At 63.6% G+C, this 13,659-nt stretch overlaps 1 protein-coding gene and 1 long non-coding RNA gene across 6 annotated transcripts in view; one reads left to right on the top strand and one right to left on the bottom strand.

Moving 5' to 3' along the window:
• The window catches only part of LOC125687547 (ryanodine receptor 1-like), a 36,159-nt gene extending 23,640 nt beyond the window's left edge, over window positions 1-12,519 (top strand). Inside the window, 7 exon segments of the mRNA XM_048932723.1 lie at window positions 3,733-3,808; window positions 6,960-7,083; window positions 7,167-7,282; window positions 9,484-9,551; window positions 10,933-11,054; window positions 11,205-11,254; window positions 12,011-12,519. Of these exon segments, the coding sequence (XP_048788680.1) occupies window positions 3,733-3,808; window positions 6,960-7,083; window positions 7,167-7,282; window positions 9,484-9,551; window positions 10,933-11,054; window positions 11,205-11,254; window positions 12,011-12,075 (621 nt within the window). The 3' untranslated portion in view covers window positions 12,076-12,519.
• A 126-nt stretch (window positions 12,520-12,645) lies between these two features.
• LOC125687549 (uncharacterized) lies at window positions 12,646-13,603 on the bottom strand. Of its 5 annotated transcripts, XR_007374177.1 has the most exons (5): window positions 13,431-13,603; window positions 13,222-13,320; window positions 13,088-13,164; window positions 12,856-12,888; window positions 12,646-12,755 (listed from the first exon to the last, which is right to left on the bottom strand). It is a non-coding gene; the product is annotated as an uncharacterized LOC125687549 (long non-coding RNA). The 5 variants fall into 5 exon arrangements; XR_007374175.1 differs by lacking the exon at window positions 12,856-12,888 and having other exon boundaries at window positions 12,649-12,799; XR_007374176.1 differs by lacking the exons at window positions 12,856-12,888; window positions 13,222-13,320 and having other exon boundaries at window positions 12,649-12,777; window positions 13,088-13,131; window positions 13,387-13,603.
• Between the last annotated feature and the right edge of the window lie 56 nt (window positions 13,604-13,659).

The following is a 13,659-nucleotide window of genomic DNA, read 5'->3' as shown; positions in this document are numbered from 1 at the left end:
CACGACCCCATAACCCACGACCCCATAACCCACGACCCCACAACCTCATAACCCACGACCCCACGACCCCATAACCCACGGCCCCACGACCCCATGACCCACGACCCCACGACCCCATAACCCACGACCCCATAACCCACGACCCCACAACCTCATAACCCACGACCCCACGACCCCATGACCCACGACCCCATAACCCACGACCCCACGACCCCATGACCCACGACCCCACGACCCCATAACCCACGACCCCACGACCCCATAACCCACAACCCCACGACCCCATGACCCACGACCCCACAACCCCATGACCCACGACCCCACGACCCCATAACACACGTCCCCACGACCCCATAACCCACAACCCCACGACCCCACAACCCCATAACCCACGTCCCCACGACCCCACAACCCACGACCCCATAACCCACAACCCCACGACCCCACAACCCCACGACCCCACGACCCCACGACCCCACAACCCCACAACCCCATAACCCACAACCCCACGACCCCATGACCCCATAACCCATGACCCCATGACCCCATAACCCACGACCCCACGACCCCACGACCCCACGACCCCATAACCCACGACCCCACGACCCCATAACCGACGACCCCACAACCCCATGACCCACGTCCCCATAACCCACGACCCCTCAACCCCATAACCCACGACCCCACGACCCCATAACCCACAACCCCACAACCCCACGTCCCCAACAACCCCATAACCCACAACCCCATGACCCCATAACCCACGACCCCATAACCCACGACCCCACGACCCCACGACCCCACGACCCCACAACCCCATAATCCACGACCCCATAACCCACGGCCCCACGACCCCATGACCCACGACCCCACGACCCCATAACCCACGACCCCATAACCCACGACCCCACAACCTCATAACCCACGACCCCACGACCCCATGACCCACGACCCCATAACCCACGACCCCACGACCCCATGACCCACGACCCCACAACCCCATAACCCACGTCCCCACGACCCCATGACCCACGACCCCACGACCCCATAACCCACGACCCCACGACCCCATAACCCACAACCCCACGACCCCATGACCCACGACCCCACAACCCCATGACCCACGACCCCACGACCCCATAACACACGTCCCCACGACCCCATAACCCACAACCCCACGACCCCACAACCCCATAACCCACGTCCCCACGACCCCACAACCCACGACCCCATAACCCACAACCCCACGACCCCACAACCCCACGACCCCACGACCCCACGACCCCACAACCCCACAACCCCATAACCCACAACCCCACGACCCCATGACCCCATAACCCATGACCCCATGACCCCATAACCCACGACCCCACGACCCCACGACCCCACGACCCCATAACCCACGACCCCACGACCCCATAACCGACGACCCCACAACCCCATGACCCACGTCCCCATAACCCACGACCCCTCAACCCCATAACCCACGACCCCACGACCCCATAACCCACAACCCCACAACCCCACGTCCCCACAACCCCATAACCCACAACCCCATGACCCCATAACCCACGACCCCATAACCCATGACCCCACGACCCCACGACCCCACGACCCCACAACCCCATAATCCACGACCCCATAACCCACGGCCCCACGACCCCATGACCCACGACCCCACGACCCCATAACCCACGACCCCATAACCCACGACCCCACAACCTCATAACCCACGACCCCACGACCCCATGACCCACGACCCTACGACCCCCATAACCCACAACCCCATAACCCACGTCCCCACGACCCCATAACCCACGACCCCACAACCCCATAACCCACGACCCCCACAACCCCATAACCCACGACCCCACAACCCCATAACCCACGTCCCCACGACCCCATAACCCACGACCCCATGACCCCATAACCCACAACCCTACGACCCCATGACCCACGACCCCACGACCCCATGACCCATGTCCGCACAACCCCATAACCCACGACCCCACGACCCCACGACCCACAACCCCATGACCCATGACCCCACGACCCCATAACCCACGACCCCATAACCCACGTCCCCACAACCCCATAACCCACAACCCCATAACCCACGGCCCCACAACCCCATAACCCACGTCCCCACAACCCCATAACCCACGACCCCACAACCCCACCACCCCACAACCCCACAACCCCATAACCCACGACCCCACGACCCCATAACCCACGACCCTACGACCCCATAACCCACGGCCCCACGACCCCATAACCCCACGTCCCCACAACCCCATAACCCACAACCCCACAACCCCATAACCCACGTCCCCACGACCCCATAACCCACGACCCCCACGACCCCATGACCCACGACCCCATGACCCACGACCCCACAACCCCACGACCCACGACCCCATAACCCACGACCCCACGACCCCATAACCCACAACCCCACGACCCCATGACCCCATAACCCACAACCCCATAACCCACGACCCCATGACCCCATAACCCACGACCCCATAACCCCCGACCCCACAACCCCACGACCCCACAACCCACGACCCCATAACCCACAACCCCACGACCCCATAACCCACGACCCCACGACCCCACGACCCCACGACCCCACAACCCCATAACCCACGACCCCACGACCCCATAACCCACGACCCCACGACCCCATAACCCACGACCCCACGACCCCACAACCCCATAACCCACGACCCCACAACCCCATAACCCACGTCCCCACGACCCCATAACCCACGACCCCACAACCCCATAACCCACGACCCCATAACCCACAACCCCACGACCCCACGACCCCATGACCCACGACCCCACAACCCCATAACCCACGACCCCATGACCCCATAACCCACGACCCCATGACCCACAACCCCACGACCCCATGACCCACGACCCCATGACCCACGACCCCACAACCCCACGACCCACGACCCCACGACCCCATAACCCACGACCCCATGACCCCATAACCCACGACCCCATGACCCACAACCCCACGACCCCATGACCCACGACCCCATGACCCACGACCCCACGACCCACGACCCCACGACCCCATAACCCACGACCCCACGACCCCATAACCCACGACCCCATGACCCCGTAACCCACAACCCCACAACCCCACGTCCCCACAACCCCACAACCCCATAACCCCCGACCCCACGACCCCACAACCCCACAACCCCATAACCCCCGACCCCACGACCCCATGACCCCACGACCCCATAACCCACAACCCCATAACCCACGTCCCCACGTCCCCACGACCCCATAACCCACGACCCCACGACCCCATAACCCACAACCCCATAACCCACGACCCCACGACCCCATGACTCACGACCCCACGACCCCATAACCCACAACCCCACAACCCCATATCCCACAACCCCATGACCCCATAACCCACGACCCCACGACCCCATAACCCACGACCCCATGACCCCATAACCCACGACCCCACGACCCCACGACCCATAACCCACGTCCCCATGACCCCACAACCCACGTCCCCACAACCCCATAACCCCACAACCCCATAACCCACAACCCCACGACCCCATAACCCACGACCCCATAACCCACGACCCCATAACCCACAATCCCATAACCCCCGACCCCATGACCCCATAACCCACGACCCCATAACCCCCGACCCCACGACCCCACAACCGGCCCCATCCCCGTCCGCAGGCGATGGCGGAGCAGCTGGCTGAGAATTACCACAACACGTGGGGCCGCAAGAAGAAGCAGGAGCTGGAGGCCAAAGGTGAGCAGCCCAGCCCCACGGCCCCCCGCCCGCCCCCCAAGTGCGCAGCCCCCCAACCCCATATGGGGTCCCCCTGTGGTCGGCGCCCCCCACGGGTGCCGTATTTGGGACCCTCCAGTGGTCACCGATGGTTCCCCAATGGTTCCCCATGGATCTGCCCCCATAAGTGCTGCCCCCATAAGTGCTGCCCCCATAAGTGCTGACCCCATAAGTGCTGCCCCCATAAGTGCTGCCCCATAAGTGCTGCCCCCATAAGAGCTGACCCCATAAGAGCTGACCCCATAAGTGCTCCCCCTCCATGTGCTCCCAATGGTTCCCCAGTGGATCCCCAATGGTCCCCCTGTGGTTCCCCAATGGTTCCCCAATGGATCCCCAATGGATCCCCAACGGTCCCCCCAATGGTTCCCCAATGGATCCCCAATGATTCCCCCGTGGTTCCCCAATGGATCCCCAATGGTCCCCCAGTGGTTCCCCAATGATTCCCCAATGTTTCCCCAATGGATCCCCAATGGATCCCCAATGGTTCCCCAATGATTCCCCAGTGTTCCCCCAATGGATCCCCAATGGTTCCCCAATGGTTCTTCAATGATTCCCCAATGGTTCCCCAATGGTTCCCCAATGGATCCCCAGTGGATCCCCAATGGTCCCCCAGTGGATCCCCAATGGATCCCCAATGGATCCCCAGTGGTCCCCCAGTGGTCCCCCAATGGATCCCCAATGGATCCCCAATGTTTCCCCAATGTTTCCCCAATGGATCCCCAATGGTTCCCCAATGGTTCCCCAATGGATCCCCAATGATTCCCCCCGTGGTTCCCCAATGTTTTCGCAATGGTTCCCCAATGGATCCCCAAGGGTCCCCCAATGGATCCCCAATGGATCCCCAATTGATCCCCAATGTTTCCCCAGTGTATCCCTAATGATTCCCCAGTGGATCCCCAGTAGTTCCCCAACGATTCCCCAATGGATCCCCAATAGATCCCCAATGGTCCCCCAGTGGTCCCCCAATGGATCCCCAATGGATCCCCAATGATTCCCCAATGATTCCCCAGTGGTCCCCCAACAGTCCCCCAGTGGATCCCCAATGGATCCCCAATCATCCCCCAATGGTTTCCCAATGGATTCCCAGTAGTTCCCCAATGGTCCCTCAGTGGTTCCCCAATGGATCCCCAGTGGATCCCCAATGATTCCCCAATGGATCCCCAATGATTCCCCAATGGTCCCCCAGTGTTTCCCCAATGGTCCCCCAATCTTTCCCCAGTGGATCCCCAATGGATCCCCAATGTTTCCCAATGGTTCCCCAATGGATCCCCAATGTTTTCCCATTGGATCCCTAATGGTTCCCCAATGGATTCCCAGTGGTCCCCCAATGGTTCCCCAATGGTTCCCCAATGGTTTCCCAATGGATTCCCAGTAGTTCCCCAATGGTCCCTCAGTGGTTCCCCCAATGGATCCCCAATGGTCCCCCAGTGTTTCCCCAATGGTCCCCCAATCTTTCCCCAATGTTTCCCCCAATGGATCCCCAATGATTTCCCAATGGTTCCCCAACGGATCCCCACTGGTCCCCCAATGATTCCCCAATGGTTCCCCAATGGATTCCCACTGGTCCCCCAATGTTTCCCCACTGGTCCCCCAATGGTTCCCCAATGGTTCCCCAATGGTCCCCCAATGGTCCCCCAATGATTCTCCAATGGTCCCCCAATCTTTCCCCAGTGGATCCCCAATGGATCCCCAACGGATCCCGAATGGTCCCCCAATGGTTTCCCAATGGATCCCCAATGATTCCCCTGTGGTTCCCCAATGTTTTCGCAATGGTTCCCCAATGGTCCCTCAATGGTCCCCCAGTGGATCCCCAATCGTCCCCCAATGGTTCCCCAGTGGTCCCCCAATGGTTCCCCAATGATTCCCCAATGGATCCCCCAATGGATCCCCAATGGTCCCCCAGTGGTTCCCCAATGATTCCCCAATGATTCCCTAATGTTTCCCCAATGTTTCCCCAATGGATCCCCAATGGATCCCCAATGTTTCCCAATGGTTCCCCAACGGATCCCCAATGGTCCCCCAGTGTTTCCCCAATGGTCCCCAATGATCCCCAATGTTTCCCCAATGGATCCCCAGTGATCCCCCAATGATTCCCCAATCGTTCCCCAGTGGTCCCCCAGTGTTTCCTGAATGGATCCCCAGTGTTTCCCCAGTGGTTCCATAATGGTCCCCCAATGGATCCCCAATGGTTCCCCAATGGTTTCCCAATGGATCCCCAATGATTCCCCCGTGGTTCCCCAATGTTTTCGCAATGGTTCCCCAATGGATCCCCAATGGTTTCCCAATGGATCCCCAGTGGTCCCCCAATGGATCCCCAACGGATCCCCAATCGTCCCCCAATGGATTCCCAGTAGTTCCCCAGTAGTTCCCCAGTGGTTCCCCAATGGATCCCCAATGGTTCCCCAACGGATCCCCAATCGTCCCCCAATGGATTCCCCAATGATTCCCTAATGGTCCCCCAGTGGTCCCCCAATGGATCCCCAATGGATTCCCAGTGGTCCCCCAATGGATCCCCAATGGTTCCCCAATGATTCCCCAATGTTTCCCCCAATGGTCCCCCAGTGTTTCCCCAATGGTCCCGCAGTCTTTCCCCAGTGGATCCCCAATGATCCCCCAGTGGTCCCCCAGTGGTCCCCCAATGGTCCCCCAATGGATCCCCAATGGTTCCCCAATGATCCCCCAATGGTCCCCCAATAGTCCCCCAATGTTTCCCCACTGGTCCCCCAATGGATCCCCAACGGATCCCCAATCGTCCCCCAATGGTTTCCCAACGGATCCCCAATGATCCCCCAATGATTCCCCAATTGTTCCCCAGTGTTTCCCCCAATGGTCCCCCAATGTTTCCCCACTGGTCCCCCAATGGATCCCCAATGGATCCTCAGTGGTCCCCCCAATGATTCCCCAATGGATCCCCAATGGTTCCCCAACAGTCCCCCAATGGATCCCCAATGGATCCCCAATCGTCCCCCAATGGTTCCCCAATGATTCCCCCACTGGTCCCCCACTGGTCCCCCACTGGTCCCCCACTGTTCCCCCAACGGATCCCCCGTGGATCTGCCCCTATGAGCGCTGCCCCACGGCCGCCCCCTTTGGCTGCTGACCCCTGTGCCAGGGGGGGGCTCCCACCCCCTGCTGGTGCCGTACGACACGCTGACGGCCAAGGAGAAGGCGCGCGACCGCGAGAAGGCGCAGGAGCTGCTCAAGTTCCTGCAGCTCCATGGCTACGCCGTCACCCGGTGCGTTGGGGGGGGCCGGGGGGCTTGGGGGGCTCGGAGGCTTTTGGGGGGGGGTCTGAGCCCTGCCTGCCCCCCCCCCGCAGGGGGCTGAAGGACATGGAGTTGGACACGTCCTCCATCGAGAAGCGCTTCGCCTACGGCTTCCTGCAGCAGCTGCTGCGCTGGATGGACGTCTCGCAGGAGTTCATCGCACACCTGGGTACGGCGCCGCTGCCCCCCGTGGCCCCCAATGTCCCCCCATGTCCCCCCATATCCCCCCCCCAATGTCCCCCAATGTCCCCCCATGTCCCCCCATGTCCCCCCACCCCCCCATGGCCCCCAATGTCCCCCCCATGTCCCACCCCTTGTGGCCCCCAATGTCCCCCATGTCCCCCCCCATGTCCCCCCATGTCCCCCAATGTCCACCCACCCCCCCCTTGTGGCCCCCAATGTCCCCCCATGTCCCCCCATGTCCCCCCTGTGTCCCCCCATGTCCCCAAATGTTCCCCCATGTCCCCCCATGTCCCCCCACCCCCCCGTGGCCCCCAATGTCCCCCCATATCCCCCAGTATCCCCCCGTGGTCCCCAGTGTCCCCCCATGTCCCCCCCGTGTCCCCCAATGTCCCCCCAATGTCCCCCCATGTCCCCCAATGTCCCCCCATGTCCCCCCCCACCCCCCCATGTCCACCAATGTCCCCCCGTGTCCCCCTGTGTCCCCCCATGTCCCCCCATGTCCCCCAGTGTTCCCCCATGTCCCCCAATGTCCCCCTGTGGCCCCCAATGTTCCCCCATGTCCCCCCCCCCCCCTTGTGGCCCCCAATGTCCCCCCATGTCCACCAATGTCCCCCCATGTCCCCCCCCACCCCCCCCGTGTCCCCCAATGTCCCCCCCATGTCCCCCCCGTGTCCCCCCGTGTCCCCAAATGTTCCCCCATGTCCACCAATGTCCCCCAATGTCCTCCCCACCCCACCGTGGCCCCCAATGTCCCCCAGTGTCCCCCCCATGTCCCCCAATGTCCCCCCATGTCCCTCCCCACCCCCCCATGTCCCCCAATGTCCCCCCGTGTGTCCCCCCCCCCTTGTGGCCCCCAATGTCCCCCCCCAATGTCCCCCCGTGTCCCCAAATGTTCCCCCATGTCCCCCCATGTCCCCCAATGTCCCCCCCGTGTCCCCCCCCCCTTGTGGCCCCCAATGTCCCCCCATGTCCCCCCCATGTCCCCCCATGTCCACCAATGTCCCCCCCGTGTCCCCCCCCCTTGTGGCCCCCCAATGTCCCTCCGTGTCCCCTCCACCCCCCATGGCCCCCAATGTCCCCCCCGTGTCCCCCCCCCCCTTGTGGCCCCCCATGTCCCCCCATGTCCCCCAGTGTTCCCCCATGTCCCCCCATGTCCCCCCCCCAATGTCCCCCCATGGCCCCCAATGTCCCCCTGTGTCTGTCCCCACCCCCCTGTGGCCCCCAGTGTCCCCCCATGTCCCCCCCACCCCCCCATGTCCCCCAATGTCCCCCCATGTCCCCACCCCCCTGTGGCCCCCAGTGTCCCCCCCATGTCCCCCCCATGTCCCCTCCACCCCCCCATGGCCCCCAATGTCCCCCCGTGTCCCCCCCACCCCCCCATGTCCCCCAGTGTTCCCCCATGTCCACCAATGTCCCCCTGTGTCTGTCCACACCCCCTTGTGGCCCCCAATGTCCCCCTGCTGACCACCCAATGTCCCCCCATGTCCCCCCCACCCCACCATGGCCCCCACCCCCCCGTGGCCCCCAATGTCCCCCCATATCCCCCATGTCCCCCCATGTCCCCCCCCCAATGTCCCCCCATGTCCCCCAATGTCCCCCCATGTCCCCCCCACCCCACCGTGGCCCCCAATGTCCCCCCATGTCCCCCAATGTCCCCCAGTGTCCCTCCATGTCCCCCAATGTCCCCCCCACCCCCCCATGTCCCCCCATGTCCCCCCCCATGTCCCCAAATGTTCCCCCATGTCCCCCCATGTCCACCAATGTCCCCCCGTGTCCCCCCCCCCCCTGTGGCCCCCAATTGTCCCCCTGTGTCCCCCCCACCCCACCGTGGCCCCCAATGTCCCCCCATGTCCCCCCCCTGTCCCCAAATGTTCCCCCCCCTTGTGGCCCCCAATGTCCCCCCCATGTCCCCCCCACCCCCCCGTGTCCCCCAGTGTCCCCCCATGTCCCCCAATGTCCCCCCATGTCCCCCCATGTCCCCCCCCACCCCCCCGTGTCCCCCCGTGGCCCCCAATGTCCCCCCATGTCCCCCCATATCCCCCCCCAATGTCCCCCAATGTCCCCCCGTGGCCCCCAATGTCCCCCTGTGTCCGTCCCCACCCCCTTGTGGCCCCCAATGTCCCCCCATATCCCCCCCCCTTGTGTCTCCCCCAATGTCCCCCCGCTGACCCCCACGTCCCCCCCCAGAGGCTGTGGTGAGCAGCGGCCGCGTGGAGAAGTCGCCCCACGAGCAGGAGATCAAATTCTTTGCCAAGGTCAGCTGCGACCCCCCCCCAATCCTGCATCCCCCCCCAACCCCACACATCCCCCCCTGACCACACATCCCCCCCGTCACCCCACATGGCCTCCCCTGACCCCACGTCCCCCCCTTTCCCCCTATGGCCTCCCCTGACCCCACATGCCCCCCCCCCCCCAATCCTGCATCCCCCCCCCCAACCCCACACGTCCCCCTCTGACCCCACACATCCCCCCCCATCACCCCACACGGCCTCCCCTGAACCCACATCCCCCCCCAACCCTGCATCCCCTCCTGACCCCACACATCCTCCCCTGACCCCCCATGGCCTCCCCCGACCCCACAAGCCCCCCCAACCCCACACATCCCCCTCTGACCCCGCATCCCCCCCCTTACCTCCTATGGTCTCCCCCAACCCCACATGCCCCCCCCCCCAATCCTGCATCCCCCCCCCGACCCCACACGTCCCCCCCCTGACCCCCGCACATCCCCCCATCACCCCACATGGTTTCCCCTGACCCCGCATCCCCCCCAACCCCACACATCCCCCCCTGGCCCCCCATGGTCTCCCCTCACCCCACATCCCCCCCTTACCCCCTATGGCCTCCCCTGACCCCACATGCCCCCCCCCCAATCCTGCATCCCCCCCTGACCCCACACGTCCCTCTCTGACCCCACACATTCCCCCCATCACCCCCCATGGCCTCTCCTGACCCCATGTCTCCCCCTGACCCTCCATGGCCTCCCCTGACCCACATGTCCCTCCCCCCCCAATCTTGTATCCCCCCCCTGACCCCACACGCCCCCCTCTGACCCCAAATATCCCCCCCATCACCCCACACGGCCTCCCCTGCCCCACACGTCCCCCCCCAACCCCGCATCCCCCTGACCCCACACGTCTCCCCTGACCCCCCATGGCCTCCCCTGACCCACATGTCCCCCCCTGACCCTGCATCCCCCCCCGACCCCACACATCCCCCCCTGCCCCCCCCTGCCCCCCCCGACCCCACATGCCCCCCCCCCCAATCCTGCATCCCCCCCCAACCCCACACATCCCCCCTGACCCCACACATCCCCCCCGTCACCCCACACGTCCCCCCCTGACCCCATGTCCCCCCCCTTACCCCCTATGGCCTCCCCTGACCCCACATGCCCGCCCCCCCCAATCCTGCATCCCCCCCCCCCGACCCCACATGTCCCCCTCTGACCCCACACATCCCCCCATCACCCCCCATGGCCTCTCCTGACCCACACATCCCCCCCCCCCCATCTTGCATCCCCTCCTAACCTACACGTCCCCCCCTGACCCTGCATCCCCCCCCCCGACCCCACACATCCCCCCCTGCCCCCCCTGCCCCCCCCGACCCCTCAGGCCCCCCTGACCCCCGCTGTCCCCCCAGATCCTGCTGCCCCTCATCAACCAGTACTTCCACAACCACTGCCTCTACTTCCTCTCCACCCCCGCCAAAGTGCTGGGCAGCGGCGGCCACGCGTCCAACAAGGAGAAGGAGATGATCACCAGGTGGGGGGGGGGGGGGAGGAAGCACGGGACCCCCGTGTGTGGGGCGCCCTCCCACCCTGCTGCCCCCCAGCATCCCCTGGATGGGGGCTTTGGGGTCTCCCCCATTGTGGGGGGCTCCCTGCCGACCCCCCCCCCCCCGCCTTCTTTCAGCCTGTTCTGCAAGCTGGCCGCGCTCGTCCGCCATCGCGTCACCCTCTTTGGTAAGGGGGCTGTGGGGCCATGGGGGCACGGGGGGGTCCCCTCTGATGTCACCTCCCCCCTCTGATGTCACCTCCCCCCCCCTGATGTCACCTCCCCCCACTGATGTCCCCTCCCCCCTCTGATGTCCCTCCCCCCTCTGATGTCATCTCCCCCCCTCTGATGTCACCTCCCCCCTCTGATGTCATCTCCCCCCCTCTGATGTCACCTCCCCCATTGATGTCCCCTCCCCCCCTGATGTCCCCTCCCCCCTCTGATGTCCCCTCCCCCCACTGATGTCACCTCCCCCCCCCTGATGTCCCCTCCCCCCCCTGATGTCACCCCCCCCCTCTGATGTCACCTCCCCTCTGATGTCCCCTCCCCCCCCCCTGATGTCCCCTCCCCCCCCGATGTCACCTCCCCCCCATTGATGTCACCCCACCCCTCTGATGTCCCCTCCCCCCCTGATGCCCCCTCCCCCCCTCTGATGTCCCCTCCCCCCACTGATGTCCCCTCCCCCCTCTGATGTCACCTCCCCCCCCCCGATGTCACCTCCCCCTCTCATGTCCCCTCCCCCCCCGATGTCACCTCCCCCCCCCGATGTCCCCTCCCCCCTCTGATGTCACCTCCCCCCACTGATGTCCCCTCCCCCCCCGATGTCACCTCCCCCCCATTGATGTCACCTCCCCCTCTGATGTCACCCCCCCCCCGATGTCCCCTCCCCCCCTGATGTCCCCTCCCCCCGATGTCCCCCCCCCCCATTCCTGTCCCCTCCCCAGGCACAGACGCTCCAGCTGTGGTCAACTGCCTCCACATCCTGGCACGGTCACTGGATGCCAGGTGAGAGGGGACGGCGGTGGCCTTTGTCACCCCAATGTCACCCCAATGTCACCTCAGTGTCACCTCAATGTCACCTCAGTGTCACCCCATGCTGATGGCCTTGGCCACCCCAATGCCACCCTGATGCCACCCCGTGTTGGTGGCCATCGCCACCCCCAATGTCACCTCAGTGCCACCCCAGTGTCACCCCAATGTCACCCCAGTGTCACCCCAATGTCACCTCAGTGTCACCCCAATGTCACCCCAATGTCACCTCAGTGTCACCTCAGTGTCACCTCAGTGTCACCCCAGTGTCACCCCAATGTCACCGCAATGTCACTTCAGTGTCACCTCAGTGTCACCCCAATGTCACCTCAATGTCACCGCAATGTCACCCCAGTGTCACCTCAATGTCACCTCAGTGTCACCTCAGTGTCACCCCAATGTCACCTCAATGTCACCCCAATGTCACCTCAATGTCACCGCAATGTCACTGCAATGTCACCTCAATGTCACCTCAATGTCACCTCAGTGTCACCTCAGTGTCACCCCAGTGTCACCCCAGTGTCACCTCAGTGTCACCTCAATGTCACCCCCAATGCCACCCTGATGCCACCCCGTGTTGGTGGCCATCGCCACCCCAATGTCACCTCAATGTCACCCCAGTGTCACCCCAATGTCACCTCAGTGTCACCCCAATGTCACCTCAATGTCACCCCAATGTCACCTCAGTGTCACCCCAATGTCACCTCAATGTCACCCCCAGTGTCACCCCAGTGTCACCTCAATGTCACCTCAATGTCACCCCAATGTCACCCCAATGTCACCCCAATGTCACCTCAGTGTCACCCCCAGTGTCACCCCAATGTCACCTCAATGTCACCGCAATGTCACCCCAGTGTCACCTCAATGTCACCTCAGTGTCACCTCAGTGTCACCCCAATGTCACCTCAATGTCACCCCAATGTCACCTCAATGTCACCGCAATGTCACTGCAATGTCACCTCAATGTCACCTCAATGTCACCTCAGTGTCACCTCAGTGTCACCCCAGTGTCACCCCAGTGTCACCTCAGTGTCACCTCAATGTCACCCCAATGTCACCCCAGTGTCACCTCAATGTCACCCCCAATGCCACCCTGATGCCACCCCGTGTTGGTGGCCATCGCCACCCCAATGTCACCTCAATGTCACCCCAGTGTCACCCCAATGTCACCCCAATGTCACCCCAGTGTCACCCCAATGTCACCCCAATGTCACCCCAGTGTCACCTCAGTGTCACCCCCCAATGTCACCTCATCACCCCAATGTCACCTCAGTGTCACCCCCAATGTCACCTCAATGTCACCCCAGTGTCACCCCAGTGTCACCTCAATGTCACCTCAATGTCACCCCAATGTCACCCCAATGTCACCCCAATGTCACCTCAGTGTCACCCCAATGTCACCCCAATGTCACCTCAATGTCACCCCAGTGTCACCCCAGTGTCACCTCAATGTCACCTCAATGTCACCCCAGTGTCACCTCAATGTCACCCCAATGTCACCTCAATGTCACCCCCAGTGTCACCCCAATGTCACCCCAATGTCACCCCAATGTCACCCCAGTGT

The sequence above is a fragment of the Lagopus muta genome, assembly GCF_023343835.1.
Source record: "Lagopus muta isolate bLagMut1 chromosome 37 unlocalized genomic scaffold, bLagMut1 primary SUPER_37_unloc_5, whole genome shotgun sequence".
In the NCBI taxonomy this organism is placed as follows: domain Eukaryota; kingdom Metazoa; phylum Chordata; class Aves; order Galliformes; family Phasianidae; genus Lagopus; species Lagopus muta.
The sequence above is the reverse complement of the archived record's forward strand: the minus strand, read 5'-3'. Positions and strand labels throughout refer to the sequence as shown.